Source organism: Mesitornis unicolor, unplaced genomic scaffold (assembly GCF_000695765.1).
Source record: "Mesitornis unicolor isolate BGI_N332 unplaced genomic scaffold, ASM69576v1 scaffold19112, whole genome shotgun sequence".
NCBI classification, from domain to species: domain Eukaryota; kingdom Metazoa; phylum Chordata; class Aves; order Mesitornithiformes; family Mesitornithidae; genus Mesitornis; species Mesitornis unicolor.
Genome location: NW_010168727.1, coordinates 24162 through 43124, shown reverse-complemented (window position 1 = coordinate 43124; position 18963 = coordinate 24162). Strand labels below are relative to the sequence as shown.

Below are 18963 nucleotides of genomic sequence, written 5' to 3'. Positions count from 1 at the left end.
CAATGCAACAGGTTTTACCCATTGCTGCAACCAGCTTTAAATACAGAACAAAACAGAATTCTTCACCAAAGCTCTGCCCATTTCTGCCTGTACTTTTGATTCCAGGAAAATTATACATTGAAATTATTCTGTAAACAAGTCTCTGCATAACAAATGGGTATGGAAGGATGTGTGCACATGGAAGAAGAACAAGAGGTCTGTTCTCAGACTGAAATTATGTTGGCTTCTGGTTGTGTAAGCTGTGTATCTTCAAGGAGGTTGGAGTAATGCTAGAAGCATTTCCTCGTGAATTCAGTCCTTACTCTCCCCCAGGCTGCCTGCATTATTTATTTATTTACATACTTTAAGAAATGGTTCTCAAAAGAGATTTCACATTCAGTAAAATTCTAGGCCTCTTCCAGCCTTCCCTGAGTTAAAAATATTCCATCACTAGAACTATTGTACATAAGTCAAATACCTTTTGTTGCAAGTGAGATCATAGTCCTTTAGAGATTTGACTCTTTTACCCATTAGATGGGTTTTCTTATTAAAAGTGCTCTGATTTGTTTGACTTACTCCTTTTAAATGCTAATGCTAAAGCCTTGAGTGAATTCAGAGGAAGAAGGATGAGAACATTTTACAGGAATCTTTTACATTTGTGACCTGACAGTGAAAGAAAAGGATGCACAGAGCCTTCCTGCCAGACCACATAACGGCTCTGCTGAAAGCAGACTTGAGTGACTGGATTTTCTGAACTTGAGAGCATTAAGCAAAATAAAGATTGCTTTGACCTGTTTCACCAAACAGTATTTGGACTCACAGGGGCCTTACAGGAGAGGCAGCTGAGTCAGCTAAGGATTTCCCATAGCAGAAATGGAGAAAATTCAGACTCCTGTTGGTGTTTCAGAACAGCAACGTGCACAAGTACCTTAGTCGTACTTCTTAAATAACATCATCGCCTTTTCCCATAGATCTTTGGTCATTATTTTAATGTTTCCTGTAAATTTTTAATGCAGGTCTTGAAAACACTTGGATCTTTGTAAGTTAAGTCTGTTCAAGTTGCCCGAAGCTGTAGCAGTAAAGCAAAGCATTACAAAACAGAGAAACTAACCTTTAGTTTGTGTAGTAATGCTGAAGCTTTGTGAAACAAACTCAGAACATAAAGGAAATAGTATATACAAAAATATACAGAATAGTCAGTAAACTTTGTTGGTGGAAGACTATCTTACAAAAGGTTATCCACAACTTTGTGCATCCCAGTTTTTGTATGAAACTTTTGGACCTTTCTTTTCTGTTGGAAATTAAAGATATATTTAGATTTGCTAGGCAAAGAATTAATACAATTTCTGCTAGTTGCACCTCCAGCTAAATGATATTCATTATTATAAACTTTGTTTACTTTTCTGTTTGACTCTCCAGTTACAATTCTTATCAGCGCTAGGCGTGTGTATCTCTTCCATTGGCTATTTTGCAGCAGATACATTGAGTTCTAGAGGTAAAATTACATAATTTTATTTTCAACGGCAGTGGCCCCTGATCTATTACAAAAAACATCTCTAAGCAACTGATCTCTTAGCAACAAGAAGCACCTGCATAAAAGATGCCGCGGAGAGTGATCACCAGAAAACCTATTCGGATCTTTAAAAGGAGCACACCAGTAACAAAGATCGCACTCTTCACTGATAAAAATCACGAGGACACAGGTAAATTTTTAATTCACATTCTAGCATTTTGCTTCAAACACCGCAAGTGGGACATTACAGAAATTATTTTTATTTCGGTTTTGAGTGGGAAGGATGCTTTCTGGAGCTCTGATCTGAGTTACTGTAATTAACTTTGTGTGAATTATATGTTGTCACTATCTAAATAGAGATTATTTTGTTTAGCAGAAAATGTGCATGTCTTAAAGCAAATTCTTGGCATTAAAATAACAATAAGGTGTCATATAGTTTGTAAGTATTCTACAAAGTTTATTTTTTTTAAAAATAGCCAGTGTTCTTGCAGAATAGCCATCCTTAGGAAGTGTACAATTCATCCAACCTTTCCGACTGTTTATATTACATCAAGAAATATTAAAACTTTTTAGATTTTATAGATACAGGATCCACTGATTAAGAAAAAAAACCCAAACCTGTCCAGTGTTTCTGAGGTCTCTGATTTCATTCTGTCCACTTTAAAGTGGACTTTGCTCCACTCACTAAGTTTCCTGCGAAGACGTGTACACCGTGACAAAGTTATGGTAGAATACATAGCACGGAATGGGCACTGCCAACTCTTGATGTAGAAGTAGTTGGAAAGTGAGTGCATTTGGACAAGCATCAAGCATCATTGTCACAGCAAGGAAAAAATGGGTTACAAGTGAGGTTAAAAAAGGGTGATCAGGTAAAACCAGTCTGGAACTAACCCAGAGAATGTGTTTATTCTACCATAGCTTGAGCTCTCTCTGTTGGTGCTTGCTGTAGAAAAGTGTTCTCTTTCTTTAAGCTGCTACATCTTAGTTAATAATTAATTGTGATTAATAAAGTCATTTGCAGGGAGAATGGTTTGAGAATAGTAATGCACTCTACCTTAGCCTTGTTTTCAAATATCCAGATAAATTTTCTTAAAGGTCAATTTACTTGACAGGACGCTTGGTGTTTATAGCCAGAAAAAAATAAAAATAATTAATTTTCTTTTCTTACAGAGGGATCCTTCTGTGTTAACCATATTTTTGCTTAAGTTGGTCAAAATACTTGCTAGCAATAAAAATACTACAGTAGAGAGGAAATTATATGAGAAAGCTGCCTTCTATCTGCCAAATTTGAAACAAAACCACATACTCAGTAGTAGAAAGCTGTACTTTCTTCTACAATGGGAGTGTGAAGCACAAGATCAACAAGAGAGCACTTGCTGAAAAGTGAACTGTAACAAAATGTTTGCTATTAAGTAAATACATCCTTCAGTGCTGAAATATTGTCACAGGAAGGAACAAAGCAGATTCTTGACTTTTGTCAGAGGAGAATTAAGGTGGTGTTTTATTAATAAATTACTGTGCAGATGTGAGCAGTATCTTCCTATGGTTATGTGAGTGCTCATTCATAACATCATTCATAGATAACATCTCCCTTCTCAGGTATTCCTTCTCGTATTTTATGACTTAAAGTCAAAATATGCAAAACAACTTCTATGGAATCCTTCTACACCCCCCATGCATATCAGACCTGGCCATCCGCTTGGCTTTTCTTTGCTGTGCCAAGTGCTGGTTACTGCCTGGGGAAAAATATGGTACCAGACAATCCATGATCCTGTTTGTTACGGCATACACTATATATTTTTTCAAAGTATTTAGCAAAAGAACCCTAAAGAAATGCAATGCATTGCGTTACCACCAAAGGTTGACAATAACAACAACAACAATTTTAAAAGTACACTGTTTCAAACTAAACCCTGGGGTATGCTCTATCTGCACAATGAAAAACTAACCTGGTTATTCTGGAAATTCAAGGACTCTGGCACTACAGGAATGCAGGAAGGGAAAAGGCTAAGTAACAGAGATAAAACTTCTGAGTGAACTCATTCAATGCTTCCACGTGTGCTGAAAGTTTAATTTCTTGTGTTTTGGTTAGAAGTTCACAAGGAGTAAACCTCAGTTATTGGCCAGCCAAGTCAGTATCAGAGATAAGAGGTCTGTCAGCCAAAGCATCCAAAACTATGCTTTAATATCAAGGTCAGAAAAGCTTTGTTATTTCCAAGCAAGAAGAGTGTTTGCAACTTGTGATGTAGCTTGTCCTGGCAAGCAGTCCAGGCAGACACTCGCATTATAAAACAAAGCTACCTCGAGAGCTAATTTCCTCATTTACAAGCCCTACAAAGGCGCTGAGAGGTACTGACTAAAGCTGAATATATCTTTGAAAAACTCTGCCTCTTTCCCCTTTCTCTCCCTCTAAAGCAAAGCAGAATATCTTGGAAAAGATGGTACTGGAAACTCTGAATCCCATGCACTACAACATCACCAGCCTAGTTCCAGATACGATGCCAGCGGCCACAGTGCCCGTACTCATTCTCGTGTGCTTTCTGTTTCTAATATGGAATCACGAAGAAACCTCATCAATACCAGGTAAATTAACTTTAGGTACAGTATCACCTAAAAGCTGTCAGAGGTTTGTCTGTTTGTTTGTTTGCTTCTCAAATTTAAGTGAGAAAGTAATGGTGAATAATGATTGTATGCCAACAAAATCTACTAAGAGTCAGCTTAAATAATACAGCTTTTTAAAATAACTGCTGAAAGAAATCATGCTTTATTTAACCACAGAACTTCTACAGTGGCTCCTAGCCTGGCTGGGCTATATAAATATATGGCGTTTCGTTTTCTGCTTTATAACGTTGTATGCTAAAAAGATACAATACCATTTTACAAACTCCAGATGTTCATATTTTCACAGGCATTATAAAGCTCCACTTTTTACAAGTTTCAATTTTAAATTGTTTTTACTAGAAACAAACTATTAGCTAGGAAATTACTCAGATTTTAGTAGATTATCAACTTTTCTCTCCATGTTTGGCACTGAAGACCTTCCAGAACAGAACAACATCAAATGGTTTCCTTCCATAGGGCCCCTTCTATAACGTTTTGAGGTAGACATTACTGATTCAGTCTGGTTTTCATTAGGTGCACTCCCATGGCCAACTGCATGAATGAGAACAGTGCATGCAGCTCACAGAGGTGTAGGACACGAATAATCCTCAACTAATACAGTGGCACCTGAATGAAATTCTGAGAAATGAGCCTTGCCAAACATCCTTCAATGCACTAAAACTCTTCAACAGTTAGAGAACAGGGGAAAGTATTCACAGAAGGCCATGCAAATATGAATGCTTGATTGAATTTAAAAAAATACAGAACTAAATGAATATGCTTTAAGTTTACAGGTATTTAAATCGTCTGGGTTCTAGTGATTCCTATCAGTAAACAGTGGAGCCGTAAGCAACTTGTAAATTTTCAAACAGCATGCAAAAGGTTTGCAAGTACTTAATTTGTTGAGTTTAGATTTATGTTTCACAGACAAAAGGGGCAAATAAAAAAGCTTTGAAAGGGTGATGCTCAGAGGTCTATTCTTGGCAGGAAGCACTGCTGAGACCAGACTTTTCTTACTCTGTTCCTTAGGGCCAGGATACTGCATGGGAATCGGTCCCCTCATTTCACATGGCAGATTTCTCTGGATGGGAGTAGGTAACGCCTGCAACTACTACAATAAGACATACGGAGAATTTGTGAGAGTTTGGATCAGCGGTGAAGAAACATTTATAATTAGCAAGTAAATCCTTATTTTCTATCCTTAATAATACTAAGAGCTTTTGAGTAGTTTTACAACCTCTTTGCTACTTTTTTCTCTAGTAGAAGTGAAGTCAGTGTTCTCAAAAGTTATCCTAACAAACTTTTTACTTCCTGCTGCTCACAGACCTTTTTCTAATCTTTGGTTTTTTTTAAGACTCTACTACTGAAGTCTATGTGAATTCTTTAATTTTCTTTGTGGAAAGGAAGATCAAGCACTGTGGCACAATGCTGAAAAGCTTTTACTGTCTCTTTAACTGCTCCATTTAATATTAGAATTGCAGACTATACAAGAACCTAGATTGACTGCAAGGCAGGATTGAGCCAAAATTTAGCTTCCTGTGTTCCTGACAGTAATGCTTGAAGATTATGGCTCCAATTCAGCAAATTAATCAAATACAGTATTATGGAATTATGAGTAATTCCAATCCAATTAATGGGATCACTCATAGAATTTGATTATACACAGTATTAAACATAATCCTAAACCGCAGTCTGTCATTTTATTAGCTCCACTGGATGGCTGCTGTCTTCTTACATTGGATGCTCTGGATACTTAAAAGCTATGCCATGGAAGATAAAAAAAAAACCAAACACATTAAAAAAACCCCACAACAACAAAAAAAAATCCAACCATGTATAATCAATAAAGAATCACAACCTTTTTAGCAGTATCAAACAAGCCATCCTCAACTTTCACTACATAAAAGCTTTTGAAAGATAGTCTAGAGGACTATCACAGGATTTGCCATGGGAAGCAAGTCAGCTTCATGTCCAGCTGTTTTTACCTCTGTAAATAGAGGTAATCATGACAGGAAAACCATGTAGATATATTTATTTCTACTATTTATATATTAAAGAGCATTGAGAGTACATAGGGAACTAGTAGTTAACTTTTTTTTGGAACAATAACGTAGAATAAAGTTCTCGGTGGATCATAAATTCAGTGCAAAACTAAACCTGAATTCTATGAGTGAACTATTTCCACCAATGTAATCTGAATTTTTACTATCAAATCTAAACATATCTCTGTACATTAGCATCTGAGTAAGACTTGCAGCCTTGGTTACAAGAGATGTTATCTTTTGGAGGACTTCATTAAAATAGTTTCACAAGGAAAATCTGTTTATACAAGGCCTCATGTCAAAATCCTTCCTTAAAACATTATTACGTGTAGATGTGTGGAATGGAAGGAAGCAAAACGAGGCTGCTGCACCTTTCCATTCCTGGGGACAGCTCTCAAAATTCAATACCACCTTTTCACGTTCATGAAAATACAAGATGATGTTCCTTGATGTGCAAAAAAAACCCTGTAAGGATATTAGAAAAGAGAGCAGATGTGGAGAAGTGTAGGAAACAGATAATACATTGAATTCCTCGGAAGGCTGGACCTGCAGACACACTTAATCCCCAATCCACATTTGTCTATTTGCTCCATGTAGCATCTCACTGTTAACTTTACCTCTCGTCATGCAGAACTATGGTGAAAACCCAGAACTGCCAAAGTCAATAGCAAAAGTCCCCTTTTCTTTGCCTGACTGAAGAAAAAAACCTAAACCATGTAAGAGGTCTGGGATTTGGTCCACAGAGTATGCTACACGGTAAACTAAGTAGTGTATTGTTTCATTTCAGTCTCTCTTCTGATTTATTTTTCCTTTTTGTTGGATTTAATTTGATCAAGTTTTCACCATGTCAACACTTCTAAAACGTTAGCTCCCTCTAAAGGAAATTACAGCTTAAAGCAACACTGCTGGTCACAACCAGTTTGCCACCACATGGAAATCAACCTTGTCAACTCTAAGAAGAATTACACGTATCACGGATTTCCTTAACATTTCTATGTAGGAATATTTCATCACGATGCTGTATATTTAAATGATGCATGTCTATTTATGCTTTCTGTATATGTCTGCTGGGAATGACCAAGTAGCTACAGTGTAGCTGTCATTTCATACGTATCATGATGAAATTATCACCTGTCAGTATTTTACACCTCATCTTTTGGAATACCTGACATTGGTAATTGCCTGAGTGTGTCTTATAGATCTACAGATTTCTATTTATACACACTATTCAGACTAAAATCTTCTGGTAACCATTTGTATTGTAACTGGAAAATAGTTTTGGATCTGAACAGGATACCTTATTGCTCTATTGTACCTGCTGAAGGCATTTCTCATCAAGATTTTTAATTCTGTAAAAGCAACATTTAATGTTAAGCGTTGTACTTTCTGCTGAATTGAGAATGCAAGTCAGCACTTCAGAGAAATGCTAAAATGTCAGGATAAAAATTCCGCGTACAATTTATGAAACTCTATTTTTGCTCTGGGCTTTTTTTCCTCCCTCTGTTTCTTTCCCAGATCCTCAAGTGTGTTCCATGTAATGAAACACTGGCATTATGTTTCTCGATTTGGGAGCAAGCTTGGATTGCAGTGCATTGGCATGTATGAAAATGGGATCATATTTAATAACAACCCAGCACACTGGAAAGAAATCCGACCTTTTTTCACCAAAGGTAAATCAGCGTGCATTAATACACTGCGTTACTGTAGCACGTAGTCTGTCTTTTCCACAATGCTTTGTCCTTTGCACACTTATAGAAATAAGTTCTTTTAATACATAACATAGAATATCAGTTCACATTTATCCTTCCTGGTACGCTATTTGAAATGATCCTGAAGTAGTTCTGCAGATTCTTGATCTGATCCAATTTAAACAAAATTAAATCATGCCCACAAGCAATGTTTTTAAAATGTTTTGACATTTCAAGTCCAGCACTTCCATCAGCTCGACTGGCACTTCCATCCATGTAGTTGGCTGCTCCTATTCTAGCCTCCCCTGAGTTCAAAGGCTTTTCTATCTTGTTCTAATTGGGGAAAAAAAATGCTTTAGCTTCAAAATTAATTTAGAAGATCTGCACAGCAGAACTATTTCTTAATCACTTAAATATGCTAGGAATCAATACAGTAACAGAGAAAGAGACTGAAAGAATATCACTCGGTTGAAATCAAATAGGAAACTGTATAGATCTATGCCAGTTACTATTTTATGCGTCTGCAATTTTTTGATTCACCTTCCTTCTACAAATCAAAAGCTTTCAGTATTTGCAAATTAGTAGAATTAGCTGCTTCCTATATACAGCCTTCCTAACAAAACTGCCACACTTGCTCTGCAAGCTCCACAGATCAGAAAACATTATCGACAGCTGGGATTGCAGTAGTTTGTGACAGCGTCTCTGGAACTTGGAAAGGAAATTAAACTGGCACCAAAACCAAATCAATTCTCTGTTGGTTCAAATTATTCTGTTGCTATATCTGTGCTCCTATATGACACTCGGGCCTTCCCTACATGATTTTGCTACTGAAAAATATCAGCAGCTTTGTATTGGTTGAAGATGACAGGAACAAAAAAAATTTATTTCTCTACTTATTACTAGAACTACCAGTTGTCTCTATTGTCTCCTCTCTTCTCAGTTTCAAGCATACAACATATATTTGATAAAACAGTGCCATTGAGGCAATTACAGCAGTGCTTGTATGAAAAAGTAATTTAAATAGTGTACTTAGGGCAAGATGTCCAAAGTACTCTAACATTATCTGAGTCTATTCCAGCTGCAGCCTATCAAAATCCCACTGAATTACATAGCAATGGAACTGACCATTGCTTTTTGTAGCTTTTGAGTTCTTAAAATGCAATCAGTCCATCATGACCAGATCTCCACTGTTCATAGGTGGACAGGCTAAGACAAGCCAATACCCAGCATACTGCCAGGCTTGGCTTCAGCACGCCCACAGCAATATTACAGGTTTCCAGTAGCTTACTGCAAAGCTCCTGTGCTGTTTAAAAGCACCCTGGAGCTATGTTTGCAGAAATACCAGTCATCCTCCCCACAAAGCCCCAAGCTATCTTCCCTCGCTCAGTGTCATTGCAACCCAATGCCAAAGGACATCCACAGTGCCCTCCCATACAGAAAGGTGGCACAAATGATGCCAAATATCTTTCCTTCACATGGTATGAACCTAGTATAAGATGTGAGTCAGGTACAACATGGCTAGGTGCAAAGGAATTTTCAGCTTTGAATTCGTCACCGTGTTAACTCAAACCCCTTACATTTTTCTTTCAAAAGATGAGAAATCAGTAAGTTCCAGAATGATATGACACCTGTCACTCACATTATAATGTTTTACGTTTTATCGACATCATTCTCACCGATTGTTAAGTTATAAATAAGGTATGAAAGTTAACGAATCTTTTAATCATTTCACACGTACCTTACAGCTCTGTCAGGTCCTGGGCTTGTGCGTATGATAGCAATCTGCGTCGAGTCAACAATTGATCACCTGGACAAACTGGAGGAAGTAACCACTGAAGTGGGAAACATCAACGTCTTGAATCTTATGAGACGGATCATGCTTGATACATCCAACAAGCTTTTTCTTGGGATCCCTTTGGATGGTACGGACAGCTTTATTTTTATACCTTATGATGGATTTAACGTGCATGTCCAAGGAAAACTCGTAGATATCACTCAGCAGTTTTGTTTCAGAAAACAGAGCAAGAACAGACTCTCATATCACCATATAATTAAAGAGATTTATGAGTGATTTTAGTTTTAAAATAGAATTTTATATGACCAAAAATATGCATTTATCTTGTCACACTCATCTTAATCAATAGTACTATTTAAAGATATTTTGAGATGTGTACAGGAATAGTACCGTTTAAAGACACCCTGAGTTGGTACAACCCCAATATTCTATGCAATGTAAGAATCGGAAATCTTTCTGCCAAACTAAGTTATTGTCTTGAAAAGGTCACCTGCTAATTTATGTCTTCTGTGGTTTCATCCTCCTCAAAACCATACGACAGAAATAACATTACAGTGATGTATAATTCTGCCATTTCAATATGCTGCAAGAGTTCTGCTTCTGCTCTCCTGTGGGAGGCTATCTGGTAATGGTTCTCACACCACTATCTCCTTTTAGTCACCTACCAAGAGTTTTCACAAAGATCTACCCCTTTTCTAGAGCGTGCTATGAAAGTTTCCTAATGCTACCCTAACGCATATTAAAACCACTTGTTTATCAAATTCCTGTGAACGTAGAGTGGGGATCGGGGCCTTATTATTAATTTTTCTGAAGCATCTGTGTTACTTAACCATTGAGGTTTATATTTTATACTGCTTTTTTATCATGTTTATTTTCAGAACATGCCATTGTACTTAAGATTCAGAACTACTTTGATGCTTGGCAAGCACTTCTATTAAAGCCCGACATCTTTTTTAAGATATCTTGGCTGTGCAAGAAATACGAAGAGGCAGTGTAAGTATCAACAGTTTTACAAACAATTTGCATAAGATTCTTTCTTTCTAAGGAGTTCTCTTGATATTTTCCTCTGCCTTTTAGATAATAAACTCTGAAACTTGCAAGGGTGGCTGGCTGAAGTCCCAAAGCTGCAGACCCAAGACAGCAACAGAACAAGTTTTGCCACCGATGCTACAAGTGGCTGATCTCATGGGACGATTTAAAGCCTTCACCTATTCAGTCCTAGATTCCTTACCAAAATACTAATGCCAGCTCAAATGCGAAAAGAAATTTAAGTCCCTGGTTTAGTTCAAACAGACAATGAAAAGCCATCCTATGGGGTGAAGTTACATTTGCTGTCTAGTCGAGGACAGTCTAATCGTAGGCTACAGTTCACTAAAACTGAACTGGGATTGGACTAGATGATCTGGGATTGGACTGGATGATCTTTTGAGGTCCCTTCCAATCCCTAACGTTCTGTGATTCTGTGAAAACAAGAAAACTCATCTACATTCATGGGACGGCACCAGAAGAGTTAAGTCCTACACATAATTCTTTTTCTTGGTGCCCTAAGCATTCATTTTTCAGTCAACAACTAATTTTTTAGTTAAAAACTTAGTACTTAGCATAATAATCCATTCCAAGGGTTTTTTTTGTTGCCTAAATAAGGAACACATCCATTTGGCCATCTTCCTCTTTGCAAAAATACAAAATGCCTCTGCTATTTTTATGACCTCGTTTGCTGTCTCCTGTCAAAAGAGGACTGGCTATAAAAAGAGCCAGCAATCAGTTTGTTGATTTTGGATCTGGATTCCATCTGGTGAGAGAAATCACTGCTTATGGAGCATGTGTCAGAAATTGCTTAGACAGTGCTACATAACAGAAAGACTTCATCTAAAGGTGATGGAGGTTCATCTAAAGCAGTTAACTTCTAAAAACTGGACACGAGATTTACCTTCTCTAACATCTGCTTCCCAGCTTCATTATGGCACTGATTAGCACTTTATCCTGTGATTCTAAGAACAGGTGGCTGTGGGGGGCCAGTTGTTACTAGAAAGCCTCTGTGGGCAAATATTGATGTTTCAAATGCAAAGCCATTAAAAGAGACTTATTCATAGATTTCTACCAAAAAAAAATTAAACTGTAAAGATTGCTGACTTAAAGCAATGCAAAGAACCACCACTGGATACTGTCCTGATCAAACTGGCAAAAGGGACCATTTTCTATTTCTAATCCATAAAATGCAGTATAAATAATGAGAACTTTACCAGATTGGAAGTTTTAAATATATTTACCCCTACAAAGCCAGGCAAATTTTCTATCCCAACAATAACAAACAAATGGGAAGCCTGAGGATTTAATTCAAAAAGTTTGCCAAATACTTTTTAGAAAGAATTGCCTTCAAATCTATGGCTAATTGAAAATCCCAAATGAAATTATAAAACCTGTTGGGCTTTGCTTCCCCCCCCCCCCACTTAAATACAAGCTGTTGACACGGTATTGCTAATAATAATTATAATAACTATATATACAACTAATAACTAACTATATAAACATGAAAAATTTAGATCAAGACTACCTTCAAGATAGAACAATTTTTCTAACACTTAGATACGTTTTTCAAAAATGTAAATAAAATAAAGTATAAAATAGAAGGAAGGAAATAAATTCTTTGGAAATGGTAATAGATCTTGAAAAACTCAGTTAATAGGATATATAGACATTTTTTATAGGATAGACTGAAAAGGATGAAAATGAGAATAAGGTTTCAGTCCAAACAGAAATGACATAGTAAGAAAAGACACCTTCTGCTATTATCACTTCTTTTGCAGAGAACTATATAACCACTCTCAGGAATAATTAATTTCTGCCACTCTTAGATGTTTTTATTGGCATAATCTCTATGTTTCTCATCGTATCCTAGTGTAAAAGTCTACAGATATTTATCAATATGTTGGCTTTTCTCTGTTTCCAGCAAGGATTTGAAAGGAGCAATAGAAATCTTAATAGAACAGAAACGACAAAAGCTTTCCACTGTTGAAAAGCTGGATGAACACATGGACTTTGCATCCCAGTTGATTTTTGCACAGGTATTGGCAATGTACTCAGAATATGGCTAACTTTGGTTTTTCTGACTTTCTACAGTCACTAACGACACAGGCTTTGCGACTTAAACTTCACGTACCTATCTGAAAGTCACGTCACCATAAGGGGACACACGTTAGTTGGTCATGGGAGCCCCTAAGAGGAACTGAAACATTCAACAGAATTTTCAGAAACAGGCGTCTGTCTGATTTTTTTTCCCATGGCTTAAACAACATAATTAAAACTCCCACATCTATCCCTAAATGTCCTCCAGTATTTCCCTAACCCCTGTAATTTTGTCTTCGAGTGTTGCTTTTTGTTTGCAAAGGCTTCAAATGCTATGTAAATTCTATCTTGTATAATCTCTGACAGCTCACAAACAGTGAGGAAAGGCAATAAATCACCAAGAATCTGAGCTAAGAACAACAACCTCTTGCTTTTCTGCACCATAACACACACCCATCAAACCCTGAGTTTTCAGTTTTCCTCTGAAAGACAAAAAATAAATGCTCTTTAACGTATGAGATACAAAGATTGTCAAGCTCTTTTGTTTAAAGCAGATACTCTAGGCCCTTTCCATTTTACTGCTACAGGACCTTTGCTGGCATCAGAGGTCAGCAACCAACATTTTCCCCCAAATTTCCACTTTTTTCAGAACAGAGGGGATCTGACGGCTGAGAACGTGAACCAGTGTGTGCTGGAGATGATGATTGCAGCTCCCGACACCCTGTCTGTGACTCTCTTCTTTATGCTGATACTGATTGCAGAGCACCCCACAGTGGAAGAGGAGATGATGAGAGAAATTGAAACTGTTATGGGTAAGCAGAAGCTGCAAAGTCAGTGATGTCAGAACATAATTTTGCTGATTTTGATTATTCAAAGGCTGAAAATTCCATGTATTTTCTTCTAACAGAAGCATTTGCTGTAAAACATATGAAATATCATTATATGTAAAATATTTTACTGACAATCAAGTCAAAGAAGATGAACAATTTGTAAGATAAATGATCAGAATTGACAATCTGTTAGAATATATATTTTATATATTCTCTCCTCAGCAACGGCAGCGCAAATCAGCACTCGCCTCATAAGTGCCCTCAAAATTATTTTCCATTTACCTTGAAATAGCAAAAGGGGACACTCATTTCAAATACTTCTCATTAACAATATTTCTGTGTATATACAGCACCTAAGTTTCACTATGACTGCGAAAGGGAAAGATTAAATTCAGATTTGATTCTGCTGTCATCCATTTTGATATCAGACTGATCTCCTTTAAGTACTAACTATTCAAAACACAATCAAGATAGTCCAAATTTGTATTCTTCCCCTTTCTCTAGGCTGCATTCAAAACCTGACACTGAATATAGAAACTAATCTCATCCACTCTTATTTAACATTTACTTCTAGTCAGTTAAACACTGGACAGTGTATAACAAATCCTTTACTCTCATTCTAAGGTACTTTTATTAAACTTTATTTTATTGTCCTCATGAGAGTTAAGTACTCAGCTACTGATCTTCCCTATTCCTTTCTGATAGCCTTGATTTACAAGGCAGGAGAAAGTTTTTGCCTTTTCATTAAGCAAATTATTAACTCAGGTAGCAAATCTGCCTTTAATCTTGAAAATCTACTCATGCAGTGGTCAGCCTGTAGTTCTTGGACCGCTTGTGGCTTGCAAGTCAAAGCAAGGCTCCCACTGGCCGTATGTTGTGGTGCTGGTACTGCTGCTGATGGAATCCAGCTGCAAGTTACTCACAGGAACTGAAATAATCAGGCCACAGTGGGACCTTGTGGTACATTCAGTCAAACGAAAACACGTGACAAAAATTTAAGGTACCTGCAAGGTTATCTCCCGTCTGCAGACTGCTCCCAGGTTCCACTTGCTGTCAGCTCTCAAAAGGTTTTTGTTTTCTCGTTGCTCTCAGTCATACAAAAGTCAGGGAAAGACTTTCCGAGCTTTGTCACTGACAAGAGAGCAGAACAAAGACTCATATTAAGAAGATCAAGGGAGGGTTTATACTGATGAGCAATATACCAGATTTCCCAAATATGCAAGGCTACATAAAACTACTTAGAAACTGTGAAATCCTTCCTACCATTTCCAGAACTGAGAATTTTCCTAAAATGTTTTAGTATTGTACAATGAAGCTATTCAATTCACAACCAACTTCTTCACCACATGTTTTATTCCTCAAGGTGACAGAGACATTCAGAGTGATGACATGCCAAACCTAAAAATCGTGGAGAATTTTATTTATGAGAGCATGAGATACCAGCCAGTTGTGGACTTGATCATGCGAAAAGCTTTACAAGATGATGTAATTGATGGTTATCCTGTGAAAAAGGGCACAAACATTATTCTCAATATTGGACGGATGCATAAGCTTGAATTCTTCCCAAAGCCAAATGAGTTTTCTCTTGACAATTTTGAGAAAAATGTAAGTTTTCTATCTTATTTCTTGCAGAAAATGGGGTATTATTTATTGACAATGTATCATCCTCTTATTTTGATTAAGAAATGTGTGACCATATGACTGTTTTCTCTTTGTCTAAGCACCTACTTAGCTATGCAGGTTGAGGGAGGTAGTTTTTTCCCCTCTACTCCACTCTTGTGAGACCCCATCTAGAGTAAAGAGGAGACTGAGGGGTGCCCTCATTCCTGGGGATCCATTTGGAAAGGGCAGTGTCAGGAGGAAGGAGCCAGGCTCTGCTCTGGGATGGCCAATGCCAGGACAAGGGGCAATGGTCCCAAGCTGGAGCACAGGAGGTTCAAGCTGAAGATGAGGCCAAACTTTGTGAGTGTGAGGGTTCTGGAGCATGGCCCAGGCTGCCCAGAGAGGTTGTGGAGTCTCCTTGTCTGCAGACACCCAAAGCCCTGGCCGTGTTCCTGTGTGACTGCTCTGGTGATCCTGCTGTGGCAGGGGTTGCACTGGGGGAGCTTTCCAGGTCCCTTCCAACTCCTCACATTCTGTGATACTGCATCCAGTTCTGGGGCCTCTAACATAAGGATGACATCAAGCTGTTGGAGCGAGTTCAGCAGAGGGCCATGAAAATGCTCAGGGGGCTGGAGCACCTCCTCTGTCAGGTCAGGCTGAGAGAGTTGGGGTTGTTTAACCTGGAGAAGAGAAGACTCTGGGAGACCTTACAGCAGCCTGCCAGCATTTAAAGAGGGCCTACAGGAAAGATGGGGAGGGACTCTTTATCAGTGAGCGTATTAACAGGACAAGGGGTAACGGCTTTAAACTGAAAGAGGGTAGGTTTAGATTGGATATTAGGAAGAAATTCTTTACTGTGAAGGTGGTGAGGCACAGGAACAGGTTTCCCAGAGAAGTTGTGGATTCCCCTTCCCTGGAAGCGTTCAAGGCCAGGTTGGATGGAGCTTTGGGCAACCTGGTCTAGCAAAAGGTAACCCTGCCCATGGCAAAGGTGTTGGAACTAGATGACCTTTAAGGTCCCTTCTAACCCAAACCATTCTATGATGCTATACGTTCTGCTTATTACTAATATTATTATTATTAAACGGAGCAGATATTTTCCTGTCAAAGTACCTTTTAATTAAAAAACAATTATGATATTGACAAAGTTTTCCCAGACATCTTAATTTCTATTAAAATGTCTGATGAAATTTGTCAAATGCAGAGATAGCTCCCATTACATCTCCACTGGACAAATGAAGAGGCTTTAAGGAGCTAAAGCCGTGCAAGTAGCACAACACAGAGCTGAGGTGGCATGAGGATTCTCTGAAGAGGTGAAGCAGTATAGTACCTCCTGAGGGACTGAGAATCTAGCCCCCATTTTATTATCTCTTTTTTTAAATTCCTAAATAAAAATAAACATCTTTTGTACACCAAAATGGAAATCCTAAGTTTTAAACAACTCAGTACTGCAAAAGCAGAATAATTCAGTCCCATTTCAGCACAGCATTTCAATATAAGTTATATCCTAACTCCAAAAGAACTAGAATTGTCTTTAGTCTATGTAACTGAGTCCTGTATAAAAAGCAATATGTGAACTCTTTTTTTCTACTTTTAATCCCCTGCTATTGTAAATCATCCTTCAGATTATCTACTTCCATTTAGAACACCTGCAGAAATAATTAGGATAATCATTATTAAAATAAATAATTTAGGAAAAAATGCCTCTAAGTAAAGAAAACAACAAAACAACAACAAAGTCATTGTAGGATTTTCAAAAAAGAAAGAAAGTGATTAAATTTACTGAAATAACTGTTCACTGTGAATAGTCTCCATTTGCCACCCATTATTTTCAAAGTATTTCTATCAAAATAGATTTCTTGCTTGTTTTGTAAGTGCACTCTGCTACTAAAAATACTTCCCCTTGACCAAATATTTCACCACACATTTTCTATCTGGCTTGATGCATTCTGTTTGGCACAACTATTCTAGCAGGCATAATTTTCACACAGTTCTCTAAGGGAATAGCAATCCACACCATTATTTATGACGAGATGGCATTGTTAGGATCTCAACATTTTTCCATTTCCCCAAGCTGTGAATTTGCCATTGTGCTGTACTGCCAGCTGCTGTACTTGCTCTGCATTATAAACACTTTTATTTCTCTATAATTTTTCAGAAAGTACAGCTCAGATTATTTGAAAATGTTTAAACAGACAAAAACCCCCAACTTTTCTCAGTCTGAGAATAAGAAAAAAAGGACACTTTTTTCTAGATAATTTAATATAAAGCAACCTTTTCTGCTCTATTCTTGGGTTAAATAGGAGGTCAGAATACAGCTAGTATCTTTGTTAAAAGAAGGCTATACAAATGAAAAATTATTTCTAGTCAGACTCGCTTTTTCTTACTCATAGCAAGTACCTTTGTACCTCATTAGCACTACTGTTCAAGCTGCTGGGACTGTTTTAGATAACTGATCTATTCAATGCCAATAAAAGTAGCAGAAGCTCACTTTGCATCCTTTAACAGTTCTGGGAAGCCTGCATTTTACATTTTAGTTGATAGGACAGGACACAATCGTTTTATAAGTGCTATCTCCCTATTAGATATCAAATGACATTTTCAACTTACATTTTATGACAAATTAATTCTCGGGAACACGAGTTTTTTTAATGAGAATTGCAGAAGGTATATGGCTTTATGATTATAATTGGACAAGGCATCAGCCTGTATCTCAGACATTTACAATCTTTATAATGAACTGAAAAAGTTTTTAATGAACTAAAATGTGTACCAAAGAGCAAAAGCTTCACTCCATTTCACAGCTTGTGGTAAAATTCATGTAGTTCACAGGATGAACAGACCGAAGTACATAGGCAGAAGTCAAATGTTTAACTTTACATGCTCTGCTGTGTTAGCATTTCAAATGGCATACTTTCTGTAGGTGTCTGTATTTCAGTCTGACTTGGGTGGGAGGGCTGTTTATTGTCAAGGAAAGAAGCAATTCTCCCAAGAGGTTCTTTCCACAAGTTTTTCAGAGTATATATATTACTAATTTCCGTCATAGTTTTGGGTACTTTTATTAAAAAAAAAAATTCTTAAAGTCTACTCCTCGTGTTATTCTGTGCAGGTTCCTTCACGCTACTTCCAACCATTTGGATTTGGCCCTCGGGGCTGCGTAGGGAAGTTCATTGCCATGGTAATGATGAAAGCAATTCTGGTGACTCTTCTGAGGCGGTGCAGAGTACAGACAATGAAAGGAAGAGGCCTCAACGACATCCAGAAAAACAATGACTTATCCATGCACCCAATAGAAAGGCAGCCTCTGCTGGAGATGGTTTTCACACCAAGAAGAAACACAAACAAGAATCAGGGTGACTAAAACGGATCAGTATTGAAGTTACAGGCATTTCTCAGCCACAGCCACTAAGAAATACCCTTCACTTCTAGGTAAAGATGTAGAGCAAAACATTTTGTTGACCCTAAATCCCTATGGCTTCAGATGACAACTTGTTCTGCCTGCACAGCAGAATCAGGTTCTGGCCACAACATCAATATAATAAAGTAAAATTAAAAAATAGTCCTGTTGCTACATGATGCCACACGATATGCAGGACTCCTGGCTACCTTTTAAAACTATCGAGTTCAGATGAGTTTACATCTTGCTTTTTAAACACAGCAAGTTCAGAGGGATGGGGGTCAACAAAAGAACGGGCCTGCCAAGTGTTGAATTCCATGACTACGTGTGCTCCGCTCCCCACCACCCCATCTCCCAGTGTTTGACTACTGCAAACGCTCTAACTACCCGGGTTTAGAAATTTTTGAATTAATGGTATTAAAATTTATTTTAAGGCTATGAAGCAATTTG

General features: G+C 37.6%; 1 protein-coding gene across 1 annotated transcript; it reads left to right on the top strand.

Moving 5' to 3' along the window:
• Nucleotides 1–1623: 1623 nt before the first annotated feature.
• Nucleotides 1624–18738, top strand: LOC104536501 (aromatase). The gene is made up of 10 exons (XM_010179127.1): nucleotides 1624–1682; nucleotides 3908–4075; nucleotides 5123–5273; nucleotides 7651–7805; nucleotides 9569–9745; nucleotides 10497–10611; nucleotides 12569–12683; nucleotides 13334–13496; nucleotides 14878–15119; nucleotides 18226–18738. The coding sequence occupies exons 2-10, from the start codon at nucleotides 3931–3933 to the stop codon at nucleotides 18475–18477; spliced, it is 1515 nt and encodes a 504-aa protein (XP_010177429.1). The 5' UTR covers nucleotides 1624–1682; nucleotides 3908–3930; the 3' UTR covers nucleotides 18478–18738.
• Nucleotides 18739–18963: the final 225 nt, after the last annotated feature.